The following is a 15,798-nucleotide window of genomic DNA, read 5'->3' on the forward strand; positions in this document are numbered from 1 at the left end:
GGTAGCGCCGCTTTAGCCTGCTATTTAAAATATTATTTGACTGTAGTTCATATCTGCACCGGTAAACAAAGCACTAGGAAATTACACTGTATATCTGCCGTGGTCTAAAGAATACTGATTTGCCATTCCGCAGTATGTACAACAGGTTTCTGAAGTTTAGGCTACAAGCCTGTCACTCATATTTACCTCAAGAGCAGCGATTGATTGACCTTGACCCTTTTTCACCTTCTGATTGATGGATTAGCTTACGAACGGATGGTGCCCATACATTGCCACACTTTATCTTACAATACTTCCCGTACAAATTTGAGTCCTGAATATTTGTTCAAGGTCGGCTTGGTTTGCAGATGCTTTGCAAAAGTTGGCACTATCCGAGAGAATGGAGCAACAAGATCCGATCAAAAAAACAAAAACTGAACATGCTGCAGATATTGCCTTTTCTTTTCGCTCTGGGCTAGAGTCGTGTCCAGCGAGGCTTCTTGAATGTCAGCCCAGCCCATCCGAGGTGAGCCTGCCTGGCCCACGGTGACGTCCCGGGTGAAGTCATGTGAGCGAGCATGCAAGCACAAGCGGCGCGGGTACCACCCTTAACGGAGGGAAGGGGAGTGAAGGCGTAAAGCGCGGGCACGGCACGACGACCAACCCCCACGCCGGCTGGGTCGGTCGCGGACTCGTACGGCCCCGCAAAAAACCGGATTTGATAGCGGCCGATACGTCCGCCGCGGCGGCTGAATAGGAGAGAGAAACTCCCCTCCCCCGACGAGGCGACGACGAACCCGTCCCACAAGCACGCGCGACGCGAGAAGACGAGGCGAGAGAGATAGATAGCAGAGAGGAAAAAGGAAAAAAAACAACCCCCCCCCCCCCCAAGCCATCGTCGATACAAACGGAGGCGACGAGGCAGAGGTGTCGCCGCCGCCGCAGCCGCGCGCTGCCGCCGTCTCTCCCTCGCTCCCGCTCCCGCTCCCAATTCGGCGCCCCGATCGCCGGATCTCCTCGCCGGCGCCGCTGCCGGCAGCCCGCCCCCCCCACCGATCGGCCCCTCCCCATGCCCTTGCCCCTCCGCTGGTTTCCTCGCGCGGGAGCAGGCGGGTGGCGGCCATGGCGGACCTCGCTTCGACCTGCAAGGTAGGCGCCCGCGCGCCAATTCGCCCCCCGATCTCCGCCGATTCCCCGCGAATTCCGCTTGGGTTTACGGGATTTTTCGCCCCCGCCCCCGCCGCCGCAGCCGCCTCCGTGGTTGATTCTGTGCCGAGTTTTAGAGGGGCGGATGGATTGGGGGAGCTCCGTGCCTAGTTCCAGCTCTTTCGGTACCAGTGTCACCTCGTGGTTTCCCACAAAAAAAAATATGTGTAATTGCTTAACCTTCGGCTTAGCTTGTTAGTCCACTGCCCGCAGTAGTTCAGTCCTTACTCTTGGAGCAATATGTATTCTCAGGGGTGGTTCTGTACCGATTCAGCCTGCCAGTTAATTGCTCATGAATTGTGATTGGTAGGCTAGATTAGATCCCGCTGTTGCATGATGCAGTACTTCCTTCAGCAGCCCCTAGCTTGCTTCAGCACCAAAATCACTGTTCTTTTTAACGCATATGTGGTTCTAGAGTTGATAGTTCACTTGTAATTTTTGGCCCATGGATCGAACATGAGGAGTCTGGTAGTGTACTTCATGCACACATCATACTGATGGATTACTCTTGAAGCTTTGATATTGATCCTTTCCTTGTCTGCTGCAGGATAAACTTGCGTTCTTTAGAATAAAGGAGCTCAAAGATATCTTAAATCAGCTGGGGTTGCCGAAGCAGGGAAAGAAGCAGGTCAGCAAATGTTTTCCTTTTTTTTATTTCCAGTTTTTTGCAACACTTTGTTTCACTTCCCTGGACGTGCAATTTCTACTGAATGGAGGCATGCTATACGAGCCTTTGGGGCGGACTCGCCATCCTGTAACATATCCTTGTTGGGCTCGTATGCTGTTTACAACTCACTTTGGTGGTAACGATGGGTTTGCAGAAAGAACTTGAAATCAGTATTGCCAGTTCAGAACCTCCTATTTACTGTACTTGCCTCAACTTTGTTTTTTATGGTATCTAATCCATTTTCTTAATTGTTGATTACAGGACCTAGTCGACAGGGTATTGGCGCTGTTATCAGATGAGCAAGGTATGCCTGTCTTTTCTGCATATGCCTCTATATCTTTGCCTTAAACTACTGCATTTTCCAATGTTCAATATTGGATAGCCATGCTTTTCAGTTGTGCTCAAGTCATTAGGTTTGTTATCCACATCTGTGCCATGCAGTACGGATCATTTCTATATCTGTTGTTTATCAAGAAAAAAAGGTCTCTTCTTTATTAGAACATCAGCCAATTCGCATTTTCGTCATCTGATTTTTAAGTTTGTTTTCTCAACAAAATCCGGTTCTTAGGCTCTATTTGCTTGTTGCAGGTCAACGCCATCATGGATGGGGAAGGAAAAATGCTCTTACAAGGGAGGCCGTGGCAAAAGTTGTTGATGATACATACAGGTAAGAATCCACATGTTTGCCAAATTGTCAGGAGAAACTACATAACAGATGGTTGATTATGTCAGATGAAGTTGTTGACTTAGTTTCTTTTGATGCCTTGATGGCTCCATTAGCAGGAAAATGCAAGTTCAATGTGCTCCTGACCTAGCCTCTAGGAGCCACAGCGGATCAGATTTCAGTCATTTCAGGCCCAAAGAGGAAGCCACTGACTATTATCATGTGGAGACTAAGGTCCGCTGCCTTTGTAGTAGCACCATGCTAAATGACAATATGATCAAGGTATCATATCCTTTCATTATTTTTCCTTCAATTTGAAAGGCATGTTTTATGTGAAACTATTCCTTTAACTGCAACCGGTTTCTTTTGGTGTCCTGTCCCTTTTAATTTTTTTATCTTGCATCTTGTTTTCTGCAGTGTGAAGATGCCAAATGCCAAGTGTGGCAGCACATGACTTGCGTACTCATTCCAGATAAGCCCACAGAGGGTGTTAGCCCTGAAGTTCCGCCTCATTTTTATTGTGAATTGTGCCGGCTGAACCGGGCAGACCCGTATGTTCTACTATGACTTCTTTGGTTTACTTTGTTTCCTTTTATTTTTCACAAGAGCAGCTGTTGGGATGCCCACCTGTAGCTAAAATATAGTAAATCAACTTTGCTATGGTTTTCTTTCTTGTATGGTTTACTGTGATTTTAGAATATGGTCTTTTTCATCCACCCTTGGTTTTCTTAGAACCCCCTTTTGTTCTACTAGTTTCTTCACTTGTGATATAGTAATCGATCCAATAGCCTCTTATTTAACAACCTAGGCTACTACCACGAGGCTAGTGCTTGCTTGGTTGCCTGATTGACTGTTCTTAGTTTTGTATATTTTATGTTGGTACCCAGATGAATAGTATCAAATTTGCCATTTTATTAACTGGAGATGCTATGCACCAGACATTTTTAGATGCATTTAATGTTTTATTTATATATTATGTGAAATGGAAACACTCATTCCTTAGGTAAGTAAAACTGCTGTTTGTCTTTGTTTGAGTTTATAGTGTGCCTAGTAAGCGACTTGTTCTCTTTGATTGGGTTGAACACGTTAATGATTCATTTCCTTTAGCAACAAATATGTCATGTAAATGAAATAGTTTGTTTATTGAACGCTAAAGTTCTAGGTGTGTCTAGTCTTTTGTGCAATTGAAGCCATATGTCTTTTGGTCAGTACCTCAAATGTATATGACCAAAAGTCAGGTGAAACTTTGTAAATCTATTTATGCTCTCTTAAGTTGGCAATGCACTTGAGCAGCTTTACTTCAAATTTCTCACTGTTTACCACTGGGAATTGCAATTCTTGTTCACGTTTTTTTTCACACTTTGAATTTGCAGGTTTTGGGTAAATACAGGAAATCCTTTACCCCCCGTGAAATTCATGTCATCTGGTGTTGGAAATGATGGGTGGGTATATATTGTAGATGTTGTTGTAATATTATATCTTACAATCACTGTCTTAACGAATTTGCAATGTTCCTTTTCTTTCGGAGGTTGTCTAGACAAGTACTTTTATGTTTATCATAATCATTTTAATTTTAACTTTGAGGGTGGAAGTTAATGCTGTATTGTTTTCAGGAATTATGTTTTGACCTTATGGATATATATTATGCTGTTGCTGCCCTGTGATGCATAAATATATGCTTGATTTTCAATTAACAAGTGCTAATATCTCCAACACAGTCCTATATAGGGTTGTTACTTCATTTCTGGATCTTTGGTTAGTCATTAAGATTTGATGATCCTCCCAGTATTGTTAATTGTTAATGCAAGCATAAAACCGTCCATTGATATAAATGTCTTCAAATGGTGAGCATTATTGCTCATTTGTATATAACTAAAATATGTTGAATTGGTATCTGAACTTTCCACATCTTTGAAAGTACAATATTTATTGTCTTTGATTCTTATATAATTGTTAAAGATTCATTATTAATGTGACACGACATCCAAATATATGTGGACTAAGGTTGTCTATAGTTGTGTTTTGGCATATCTATTGAATAATAGCGTGCCATTTTATTAGACTTTTGTTCAGCTATTTAATTTGTTTTCTGGACTGATGTTGTTTGGTTACTTATACATAAATGTGTTCTTATGAAACCTTTTATATCTCTAGAACAAGTGTATCTCAAAGTGTGGAGAAGACCTTCCAGCTTTCTCGAGCAGATAGAGAAACAGTTCAGAGACCAGAATATGAGCTTCAGGTTTGCTCTCTCCTCGGCAAACTGAAGTTCACTTGCCTAGATACTTATAAAATATTGCACACTTTAATTATGTTCTTTCTGCAACATGGAATTTCTTTGATTTCTCATGTACCCCAACTATGTGTGATATTTCACATCATTGCTAACTGTGTACCATATAGCATTGCACATTGAGAACATTTGCTTCTGATAAAATATCTTGATTCCGTGGATTAAGGTTTATCATGTCGTAGAATAAAGGAAGACACTTGAACACACTGACTGGTTCTATTATCCTATCGTGTTAACTAGAGATTGTTTTGTGGGTCTGATGGACAGGTTTGGTGCATTCTTATAAATGACAAAGTCCAATTCAGGATGCAATGGCCTCAATATGCAGAATTGCAAGTGAATGGTAATGTTGAGTTTTCTTGTATAACTTGGATTTATTGAAATGCACTCAGACCCAAAACTTGGTTTATATGTTGTACAGCTATCCTTGAGACGCATACAATTAATTTACATTGATGTTTGATGAAATTAAGGGATTTTCAGTGTGATATTTAGTTCCATTTGTTCAGGTATTCCTGTACGAGTAGTGACCAGACCTGGTTCTCAGTTACTAGGGATAAATGGACGGGATGATGGGCCACTGGTGAGTTAATTCTTACTTTGTGCCATTGTTAGGTCTCCTCAGTAGGCCATTTGTTTCTTTGTGGGATGTTTTTAACCAGCATTTCCACCATCTTTTGACCATCAGGGTTTGTTCTATGTTCTGTTTGGTTCACTTACACCTTTAAAGTGGATCCCCGCTAGAACAGAATATAAGCTTGTTTCTCATCTCTTTCAAGTATGCTTTGCATTACACTTCTGGTCTCTGCTGTTTTAAGGTTTCATGTGTCTTGTTGCATTCTTTATAACTATTTTACCAAGAAACTTGTACTGCTGATATAAAACATGCAATAAGGCAAGATTTAAGCTAGCACTCTTCTATTTATATCTGACATTCAGAGATAGGAAGCAATTGGGTGCACATTTCTAGTGGATGAGGCAAAGTTAGACTTCCATAATTTATATGATAATTTGATCACAACATTGTTTTACTTTGAAATTCGTTCCCAAATTCTCTGTTCATGATTCAACTTGTCATGTTTGTGTTTGCTCATTTGCAGGTAACAACGTGCAGTAGAGAAGGAATCAATAAAATTAGCTTATCAAGAGTTGATACTCGAACATTTTGCTTTGGAGTCCGAATTGTTAGGAGGAGGACTGTTGCTCAGGTTTTGTTCATTTGATTTGCTACTTATCATACTGCTGAAATAATTTATAATATTATTTGATTTCCCGTTTTATAATTAGTGCCTATGTATTGCCAATTTTTAGCTTGTTCATCTTTATTATTATGTTTCAACCTTGAGTAGTGTAAATTATGTTAATGATGTGTTATGGACGAGTGTCAGCAATAGTTCATTAATAATTATTGTAAAGACCATGCTGTTTTTTTTCCAAAATTTTCCGTTTATGTCTCGGAACAAATAGAATTATCCCTACAAGGAAAATCGAGAAGTGCTATGGCTAGATTATACCTACCCCTCCTCTCTTCTCTTCCCTGACACTATTATTTATGTTCCAGGTATTAAACTTGATCCCAAAAGAAGGTGAAGGGGAGTCTTTTGTGGATGCTCTTGCTCGTGTCCGGCGCTGTCTTGGAGGTGGAGGTGCTACAGATAATGCTGATAGTGACAGCGATTTGGAAGTGGTTACTGAATCTGTTACAGTCAACCTTCGTTGTCCTGTGAGTTATCTTCTGCACATATTCTTTTTTGTGATGATGTTAATTTATTTTAAAAAAGGTTTTATTACTTCACTCATGCTCACGTTTTCATTTGGCTTGATCATATATGTCAGTACCATATGCCCTTTTCAGTTTTTCTTCCTAGGTAGTTGTAACCAGCTATGTTCTCAGAATGCTTTTTTGTGCTCAGCTAGCTGAGTAGTATTAGGAAAGAGTTGCTAACTATTATGTACTCAGAAGCAAACATAAGCATTGTAATAGGTATTCTCCTTGCCAACATATGTTTTCTGGTGGGCTATAGGTGGCATGTTGAGCTAAACCTATCTGATGCTTTTTACTGGTGTGGTTTGCAGTATTTGAATTTTGTCTAACTTTTTTTCTCAAATATTTTATTTTTCAGAATAGTGGATCCAGAATGAGGATTGCTGGAAGGTTCAAGCCTTGCGTTCACATGGGTTGTTTTGATCTTGAAACCTTTGTGGAATTGAATCAACGCTCCCGCAAGGTCAGAATTTTTGCCTGCAGAAGCACATCTAAATGTAGATATGCATTAGGCCTGTTTTGACCTCGTGTTATAGTTGGGGTTTGGTCCAGGCCAGGCCTAATTTCTGCTTGCACAACTTAGTCAGAAATGCCCCAAGATGCTATTAATTTGTGTTATTTTCTAGTAGGAGATACAGTGGATTAAGAAAAAAAATGTTCTATTAATAATCTCGTGGGCATGATCAGGCCATGCTTGAGATGCCTGCAAGTATCCATGAATGGAATAGGGAGGGGTTTGTTTGTTCATGAACAGTTCTAGTATCCATGAATGGAATAGGGAGGGGTTTGTTTGTTCTTATGTCAGTGTTGTACTAGGGATGAGGGGCCATCCTTACCGTATAATTGCCTTTTTATATTCTGCCAGCTTTGATGATTAAAGATATCATGTTTTTCGTTTCACATGATATCATATTTTGCATGCTACCTCTTTGATTGATCTGTTCTTACTTTTGTGCAGTGGCAATGTCCAATATGTTTAAAGAATTACTCTCTTGAGAACTTGATGATTGATCCTTATTTCAATCGGATTACTTCTTTGGTAGGTCTTCGCCACACATTTTCATACGGCTTTTGCTAGAATTTGTTATGTTTGTTGATTCCTTTTTTTCATTTTGGATGTAGTTGCGCAATTGCAGTGAAGATGTGAATGAACTTGATGTTAAACCTGATGGGTCATGGCGTGTGAAGGGTGATGCTTCCACCAGAGAGCTATCTCAGTGGCATATGCCTGATGGCACACTTTGTGACTCAAAGGAAGATACAAACCCTGGTGCGGAAAATCTGAATGAAGTCAAGATAGAGGGTACTTCTGATGGACATAGAAGTTTGAAACTTGGAATCAAGAGAAATCCTAATGGCATATGGCAAGTTAGCAGTAAGGCAGATGACAAGAAACCTTCTATGGTTGGAAATCACATCCAGAACAACACTGGGTTTCCAGCACCAAACACTGTGCCTATGATCAGTAGCCCCACTGGGAGTTACAGAGATGGAGAAGACGCAAGTGTGAACCAAGAAGGGGGTGGTACTCAATTTGATATATCATTGAACCAAGAGTTTGACAGTTTTGCCCGTAACTTTGGTCAGACATACAATACAGAGGATAGACAGCAGCAGCAGCAGCAGCATAATGCTGCAGATGTCATTGTTCTTAGTGATTCTGATGAAGAAAACGATCCGATTGTTCAACCGCCAGCTGTCTTTGGCAATGCTGCTACAGATGGCAACAATTTTCCTTTCGCCACTAGTGGTGCTGGATCTGGATATCCTGAAAGATACCAGGAGGATAATGGCGTTGGCACAAGTGGCCTTGGTTTATTAAGCAACAATGCTGGTGATTTTGAGATAAATAACTGGCAAATGCATTCTTATCCACAACCAGAGCAAGGATTCCAGTTTTTTGGGACTGATACTGATGTTGCCAATCCTTTTGGTGCTTCACATAATTCCTTTAATATTGCACCAGATGACTATTCTCTTGATTGTAATGTTGGCATAGAGGAACCCTCGGCAGCTCACGGTATTTCAATTTGCCGGAACAGTAATGACATGCATGGAAGCTTGGTTGATAACCCATTGGCATTAGCTGGCGATGATCCATCTTTGCAAATTTTGTTTCCAAGTCAACCTTCCACTGTTCCCCTTCAGGAAGAATTGAATGAGCGTGCTAATGCTCCAAATGGTGTCCACCCTGATGATTGGAGGATCTCTCTTACACTAGCGGCAGGTGGAGGTGGTAATGAAGAGTCTGCAAATGTTGATGGTCTACAATCACAGCCAAAACTGCCATCAAAAGAGGCAGGGGTCGAACCTTTAATTGATTCTGGTCTGTCTCACTTTTATGAATTTAATTGTTTCCTTTTGTGATTGTTTTGTTCCTAAAGATAACGGTTTACTGCACTTCTTTTTGGTAGCCCGACAACCATTTTCAGGATCATCATGGTCAACTTTTGAAGGCAGACATCTTAGGTCGTATTTTTTTCCTAGAAGATGTGCAAAGTCTGATATTTTAAAAAAATCCCGGGAATATATTTAATTCCCTGGTCACTAATTTTACCAACTTATGTTGAGTGCCCTGCCCCCCCCCCCCCCCCCCCCCCGCGGCGTACTCAGCATGACCCTGAACTGAAATTTAGATATACTGAATTTCTGAAGATTTTGTATTTGTTACCAACTTATAGTTATTTAGCATGTGGGCCTGTATCATCTGTTGGCTGCAGAACTTTAGAGTTTGCTATGCTTGCATTTAAAATAGGTTTAATGATTCAATAATGACTAGAATAGAAAGAGCAATCTAGCTTTAATGGGCATAAGCTGATTTTGCGGTATAAATTGAACATGATATTTTGAGTTTTTGACCTTCTAGCTTTTAGCTGTCTGTGTTCTCACCTTTACCAGTATACATGACACAGCCATCAACAAACTATTCATGTAATTCGTTTGCTGGTTGATGTTATTGTTGAAACAGTTTTTGTTCTCGATTGCAGCTTCTGCTCTCCCAAGCACGAACAATGACAGATGCAATGGAGCGAATCTAAATCCAAGAAGGATTGAAAATATATTTTCTCATCCTCGGCAACCGCGGTCTGTTAGGCCTCGCCTGTGTTTATCATTAGATACTGATTCGGAGTAGCTCGGGCATCACATTGGAATCGCCGAGTTTTTTATTATTTGGCAAAGCTGGCAGAATCTTGATTTTTTACTTTTGAGGGCTATCAGGTTGGTTGATACAAGGAGACACCAGTGTGGATGCTTTGTTGCTTCAACCTGGTGTGATCCAAGTGTTTTGTATGATCCAAGTGGGATCTGCATAGAGTTCATCTGATGGTAAGGATAGATGATCACCAATGAATCATCATGACCTAGGCTATCAATCTAACAACACTTATAGTACTTGTTATATCCTTGTTGGTTGCCTCGAGTTGGTTTTTATCACTACACAACCTGCTTGGGACTAAAAAGGATTTATTATTACCGCCCCCCGCCCCCCCCCCCCCCCCCCACCCAACACACACACACACCGTCCCCCTCTCTTCCTCCTCCTCCCTCCATAGCTCAACATGAAGCAGTCAATCTGTTCTTTTATGCTTTGTTTTGTGCACCTTCCCTTAAGATTTATAAGGCTTAGTTGGATTGTCAAAACTCATGTTTTGACCAATAATATGTGTGTTGTGTCACAAAATTGGTACCATTAGATTCTTTTAAGAACCAGGTAATGGTTATGATTTTGTAACTATTAATAAAAACACAATCAATATAATTTACTGTCAAAGATCAATCTTGCACGGTCAAACTACGCCCTGTAAAAATGAACAGAGTATTATTTTTTATTCTGAACTCCCATAAAGATATCCTGGCTGCGATTCCTGTAATTTTTCAAAGTGTAATGCAAAATTGATTTGTAAATACAGAAGGCATTGATTGCGATTCCATCGTCTTGGGCTATTCCAATGTAATTACGAATAGACTGCATTTCTTGATTGGTGGCTATGATATATAAAAGAAAGCATTTTGTGCATTATTACAATATTGGTGTTAGCTGTGCCTGCTCATCTGCCTTAGTGGCACAGTTTTGTTGTGCCTGCCTTGATTTAGCTAAGCAGTAGGGTTAACTTCTTATGTGAAATATGTCTATTGAAAGAGTTCTGATTGATTATTTAGGATAAACTGAACCAAATGAATGAGGATGCCTGTGGTTTGTTTTCCTTTTTTGAGTTCAAGTGATGAAACCATGTGATAACTGGTGTATTTTCTTTATGTCAGGTTGGTACAGGATATTTTCTAACTGGGAGTGAAGGCTTAATGTGGCTAGCGGAGCAGGTTGTACATTTTTCCTGACATTTACTGGGTATAAGGAATAGGGAGGCCATCACTTGGCTAAAGACAAATACATGTGAATGTTTGTGTGTACCATCATTGTATTTAGGGTTTGGGTGCTAATTTAGATTGTTTATTACCCTGATGTTTGATGGAAAATAAATTATTCCTTGAAGTGGCGGTTAATAAACAGAGCCCTTCACTTTTGACATGGAGCAGCTGACCATTCATATGTTTTGTGTTGAAGTGGTGGCTTTTGTTCAGCTTGAGAGCTTCCGTGGAAGGACAAACCAAAAGCCATGGTTGGCAGAGGAATCAGCTCGCTGTGACACGAGCCAATTGATGGGTTTTTTTCTTTACCTATCCCGCATGGTAAGATTTGGCTTTACATCTTGCACAGGTAAACAAAATGTGATTGTTGGTGCTCATTTGTCGGTATGGCAATCTTTTCATTGGTGAAACTCAGTTTACTTGGTGGGTAGTGCTGTTGCGCAGCTTGTGAAGTTACTGAGGTTGGTTTTACACAGCACTAGCAGTCTGGGGCATCTTCTGCCACTGCTATCGCTTACTGCGCTTATTTGTAGTTGGTATTTGTGGGATCATGATTATTTTTCCTGTATGCCATTGTCGATCGTAAGCTTTGTCAGCCTATGATGGGAAGGTGCTGGTTTCTTTCAGAACATGATATAGAGCCATGGATTATATTGCTTCCAGCCATAGACGAAAGTACGTGCATCTCTTTGATATCAGTTGAATTTGATCGGTCGGTGGACAGGCCGACCTCACCGGATGGAATGAACTTGCCTTTCCCGTCCCTTCAGCCAGAGCCATCCTACAAGGCGTCAAGGCAGCATGGCGTTCAGTTTCATAGCGCGTGCATGGAGGCCAAGCTGTCCAGGGGCCTGGTCATGGCGGCGGGTAAGGAACCACCAGCCGGCGCATCATCAACGGCGCCGAGGGTGGACTACAACGCCTCGCCATGCGAGCACGCCCAGACACTGAAGATGTGCCTGCTCGACGCCATCCGCGGCCTGTACGGCCCCATGGACCCCGTGTCCGCGACGTCTTCCTCAGCACCGTCTGGTACGACGTCGCCTTCCTCCCTGGGGGCTGGGGCCAGCCGGCGGCGAGCCTGAGGTTGTAGAATCCGACATCTTTGGCCTGGTACGAGACATGGCCACATGGGCCGCTAATACTGGGGTCGCTTCTGTGGTACAAGACATGATGAGTTCAGGACAAAGCAAGAACTCGATCACTAACACACTATAAATCCGTACGCGCCGACTCGATGTCGATGGGGACGACGCCAAGCGAGGTTCATCCGACTTGGCCGGCCCCTCCGTGAACCACTAACTCCGTTTGGATTTACAGTCCAAAGGCCCAGGCCCAGCGAACGAAAGAGGATTTACAGTTCCACGCCCACTGGCCCACTACCACAAGTTTGATTGCTTGATTTTTATACGATTTTTTGAGCGATCGCGTGGGTTTGCCGCAGAGCTCTCCATCTATCCAACGCCGCCGGCATTTCGCATCCCCTCCCCACATCCAACGGGTGAGTGGTGGTGGCGCGGATGAGTGGGTTTCAGATGAAAGCGTTGGGGGCAGGGGGAGGCCAAGAAGGCGAGCGCGAAGCATCCCGTGGAAGAGTTGGCGCCTTGGCAGAGTTGAGATTGGCAGCGAAGTCGGGCGGGGGGAGAGGCCCGAGGTAACGGTGAGGGCGTGGTGGCAGAGGTCCTGGCGCACGGAAGCGTCGAGCGCGGACTGCCGGCGGGAGCACGAACATCCGGGGAGCGCGACAAGGAGCAAGAGCAGCCTGGCGGCGAGACAACCGCGCGGGAGAACCACGGGCTCTCCTCGAGCTCTGGTGGCCGGGGCAGCCGGAGGTGAGCAGAGCGAGGAGGACGGGGCGTGCGGATGCGTTTTCCCCTAACCTTCTCGAGACACCGGCCTGCAGCGGGAGCTCTGCCTCTAGGGGTAGCGTCGCCGGCTCCCGGATATTTTGCAGAGCAGTCCCTAATATTTTCAAATACCCCCCTATTTTTGATCGCGATAATATTTGCATATAGCCCCAGTATATTTACAAATAACACCCTATTTGAGATCGCGATTATGGATTGCGATCCGATTATTTACAAAGACCCTTACATTTTTTACAAATTGCCCCACGGCATCTGCCAGGCCTACGCCTATAAACCAGAGCGACCGCCGACGCGGAGGTGGACATGCGCTCGGCAGCACGGTTTACGGCACTCGGCAGCATACGCTCTCTCGCGCCCGCCTGTAAGGTGTTCGGCATAATGCTGGCGAGGTTCATCCGACTTGACCGCCCCCTCCCTGACGGGCGCGGGTTCGCCGCGGGCCTCTCCATCCAACGCCGCTGGCACTCTATGTGTTGGAGTGTGCTCAGCGGTGCTGCTGTTTAGTACTCGTTCGTGGATGGCTCCGATCCAGAGACCCGCTAGGCCTAACATCCGAGTCTCTGTGAGTTAGCCCGCCTCCTTCCAATTCTCCCCTGCTGACAGAGTATTGATTTGGTGTTAATTTTGTTTTGCGGGATCAAAGTTGTAGTAGTTAATTATTGGGCTGCATATTCAAAAAGACGGGGCAATTCACCCAAAAGTCTTGAAGTAATGGAGAAAGACGAGCACCTCCTTCGGCAGTAGTGGCTCTCGCAACAGCAAGCCTATGATCCTATCATGGTATGTAATGGACCAAATTGGTTAGCATTCCTTGTTGTCACTTCCCCTGTTTGCTTCAAGACGAACACGTCTGAATACATAGCTTTTCAAAAATCATGTCGATAGCTAGCTGGTGATGTAGTGTCTAAAATTCCCTCATCTTTCAGGCATGCATCATAGCCTGAAATGATATTCTGAGTTACGGATTTTGTACTTGTGAGTCTTTCCTGATGATCAAATTTTTTACGGTGTTCTCAAATTCTGACGCCCGTTTTTTCTTTTTCCTTATCCTGAACAGGTCGTCTCTCTTACTGTGAAACTGAAGCAAATTGGATTGCACGTGCATCCACCATTCGGAGGTCATTCCGGGAGCTATATCGATTGCTCCATGCGTGCGTACAGTTCTGCTAAGAGAAGTGTGTCATGGTTGGCTCGGGAGGCTATCCGGAGTCAGGCTTGAATTTAAGTCGTCGATGGTGACAGAGATATTAGCCCTGCCCTGCTAGATTGTGAGTGGCTAACTATCAAGAGTACAATACGCCTGCGATGCCTCTCTTCTCCGACGCCATGCATGCATGCATGAAGCCCTCCTGAAGAAGCCCATGCATTTCCTCATCCGACTAATGCCAAACTAAAACTAATAATTTTGTGCTAGAGTAAAAACGGCTTGTCTGGTCATCTCCATGGCAACTACTAGATCAAGCATCGTTCGGAGTAGTAGCTAGGCACGGTCAATGAACGTTGCATGCATAGTACTAGTACAACTTTGACTGCCGATCCGGCCACTGTCAACGTTGTACTATACATACAACTTCACATAAAGCAGTTCCCAATGCCAATCGGTCTTCCAGCCTAACTGACTCTACTCCTCCTCCTTCCGTGCGTGCATGGACTCGAGGCGCACGTTTAACTCCGCCGCCGGTCTATTTATACATCCTTCCGCCCTTCCCTTTCCTCCTACACAACGTAGCCGCTCTCTAGTCTCTACTCTCATTCCTTGCCTTGGTCAGTTAATTGAGGTTAGAGCTAAGTAAGTTTTTCTCCATATCGCGGCAAGATCGGCGACAACTTTTGAGGCCATGGCTTACTCTCAGAAGCGAGCTGCTGCTATGGCGGCGATCGTGTCCATCTTGCTCTTCGTAGTAGCCGGAGTCGTCGCCGGCGATCCTCCGCCATCATCATCCTCCGCGGCGAAGGACGACAAGACGCCAGCAGCGCACGCCCGCAAGCTGCTCATCAACACGAGTAAGATACTACTAGCTACTTCAATACTCCGTGTCTCCATCCATTATATATATAGTTGCTGATGACGAGCTGCTGACATGCATGACATACAGCGGCAGCTGCTGCTGTGCAGGCGGTGGCGGCGGCGAAGAAGCGGCGGGGGTCGACGGCGCCGAGCGAGTGCTCCCAGGACGCCGTGGTGGTGTCGCAGGCCGAGGTGGTGCGGCGGCCGGGCGGCGTGCCGTGCTACAGCGTGACGATCACCAACACCTGCCTGTCCTGCAGCGTGCGCAACCTCCACGTCTCCTGCGGCGAGTTCGGGTCCGCGAGGCTCGTCGACCCCAGCGACTTCCGGCGCCTGGCCGTCGGCGACTGCCTCGTCAGGGGCGGCGGCGCCGTGCGGCCCGGCGAGACCATCACCTTCGAGTACTCCAACCAGTTCCAGTACGACCTCCACGTCGCCTCGGCCGCCTGCACCTGCGGCTAGCTGCTAGTTCGTTCTAGTTGGGACTTATTGAGACGATACTGGATGTGGTGCCTGGCGAATAAATGATCGGTGTGCTTTATAAGGGTTAGGATCTCAGTATCAGTACCTCATAAATCATGTCTATCTTCTTCTGTTTAGTCGTACGTAATGCTTCAAGGTCATTGGAAGTTCATGGAGTATGTGTTAAAGATGCTAGCTATAGCTAGATGCATGTGCATGCATGCTATCAGTCGGATCGGAATCAAGTTCCATCATGCAATGTTCTCGTTCATCTACCGAAATTTCTGTCGCACCCTTACCCTGCAAAATGAGGGATCTCGAGTGCGTTTTGCTATCATTTTTTCTGTTTGCTTCAGTAGAAAAGCTAAGCACGGGGTGCATTTCCACTGTTTACGAAAGCATGCGTGTCGTAGATAAGTGCGTGGAGAAAAGTAGAAAACAAAGACGATGACGGAAATAATCACAATCTTGATGGAGTAAGTAACTGAATCTGCGCCGTCGTTATAGCCGCGGCAAAG

At 44.3% G+C, this 15,798-nt stretch overlaps 3 protein-coding genes across 7 annotated transcripts; all 3 read left to right on the forward strand.

The window, feature by feature from the left end:
* The first annotated feature begins 851 nt into the window (after positions 1–851).
* Positions 852–11,097, forward strand: LOC112884140 (E3 SUMO-protein ligase SIZ1-like). Of its 5 annotated transcripts, XM_025949486.1 has the most exons (18): positions 852–1,128; positions 1,733–1,813; positions 2,114–2,156; positions 2,441–2,519; positions 2,633–2,798; positions 2,934–3,067; positions 3,890–3,958; positions 4,671–4,758; positions 5,077–5,152; positions 5,319–5,392; positions 5,910–6,017; positions 6,371–6,532; positions 6,933–7,037; positions 7,533–7,613; positions 7,697–8,900; positions 8,989–9,043; positions 9,562–9,901; positions 10,838–11,097. In XM_025949486.1, the coding sequence occupies exons 1-17, from the start codon at positions 1,102–1,104 to the stop codon at positions 9,587–9,589; spliced, it is 2,580 nt and encodes an 859-aa protein (XP_025805271.1). In that variant the 5' UTR covers positions 852–1,101; the 3' UTR covers positions 9,590–9,901; positions 10,838–11,097. The 5 variants fall into 5 exon arrangements, with proteins under 5 accessions (XP_025805271.1, XP_025805274.1, XP_025805269.1 ...); XM_025949489.1 differs by lacking the exon at positions 8,989–9,043 and having other exon boundaries at positions 7,697–8,872; XM_025949484.1 differs by lacking the exon at positions 8,989–9,043 and having other exon boundaries at positions 853–1,128.
* Positions 11,078–12,290, forward strand: LOC112884141. Its single transcript, XM_025949491.1, has 2 exons — positions 11,078–11,263; positions 11,530–12,290. Exons 1-2 carry the CDS (start codon positions 11,102–11,104, stop codon positions 12,025–12,027), a joined length of 660 nt encoding a protein of 219 aa, XP_025805276.1. The 5' UTR covers positions 11,078–11,101; the 3' UTR covers positions 12,028–12,290.
* A 165-nt stretch (positions 12,291–12,455) lies between these two features.
* On the forward strand, positions 12,456–15,446 carry LOC112887202 (TPD1 protein homolog 1B-like). Its single transcript, XM_025953329.1, has 5 exons — positions 12,456–12,774; positions 13,070–13,372; positions 13,460–13,590; positions 13,868–14,814; positions 14,907–15,446. Exons 4-5 carry the CDS (start codon positions 14,649–14,651, stop codon positions 15,278–15,280), a joined length of 540 nt encoding a protein of 179 aa, XP_025809114.1. The 5' UTR covers positions 12,456–12,774; positions 13,070–13,372; positions 13,460–13,590; positions 13,868–14,648; the 3' UTR covers positions 15,281–15,446.
* The last annotated feature ends 352 nt before the right edge of the window (positions 15,447–15,798 follow it).

Source organism: Panicum hallii, chromosome 3, assembly GCF_002211085.1.
Source record: "Panicum hallii strain FIL2 chromosome 3, PHallii_v3.1, whole genome shotgun sequence".
NCBI classification, from domain to species: Eukaryota; Viridiplantae; Streptophyta; class Magnoliopsida; order Poales; family Poaceae; genus Panicum; species Panicum hallii.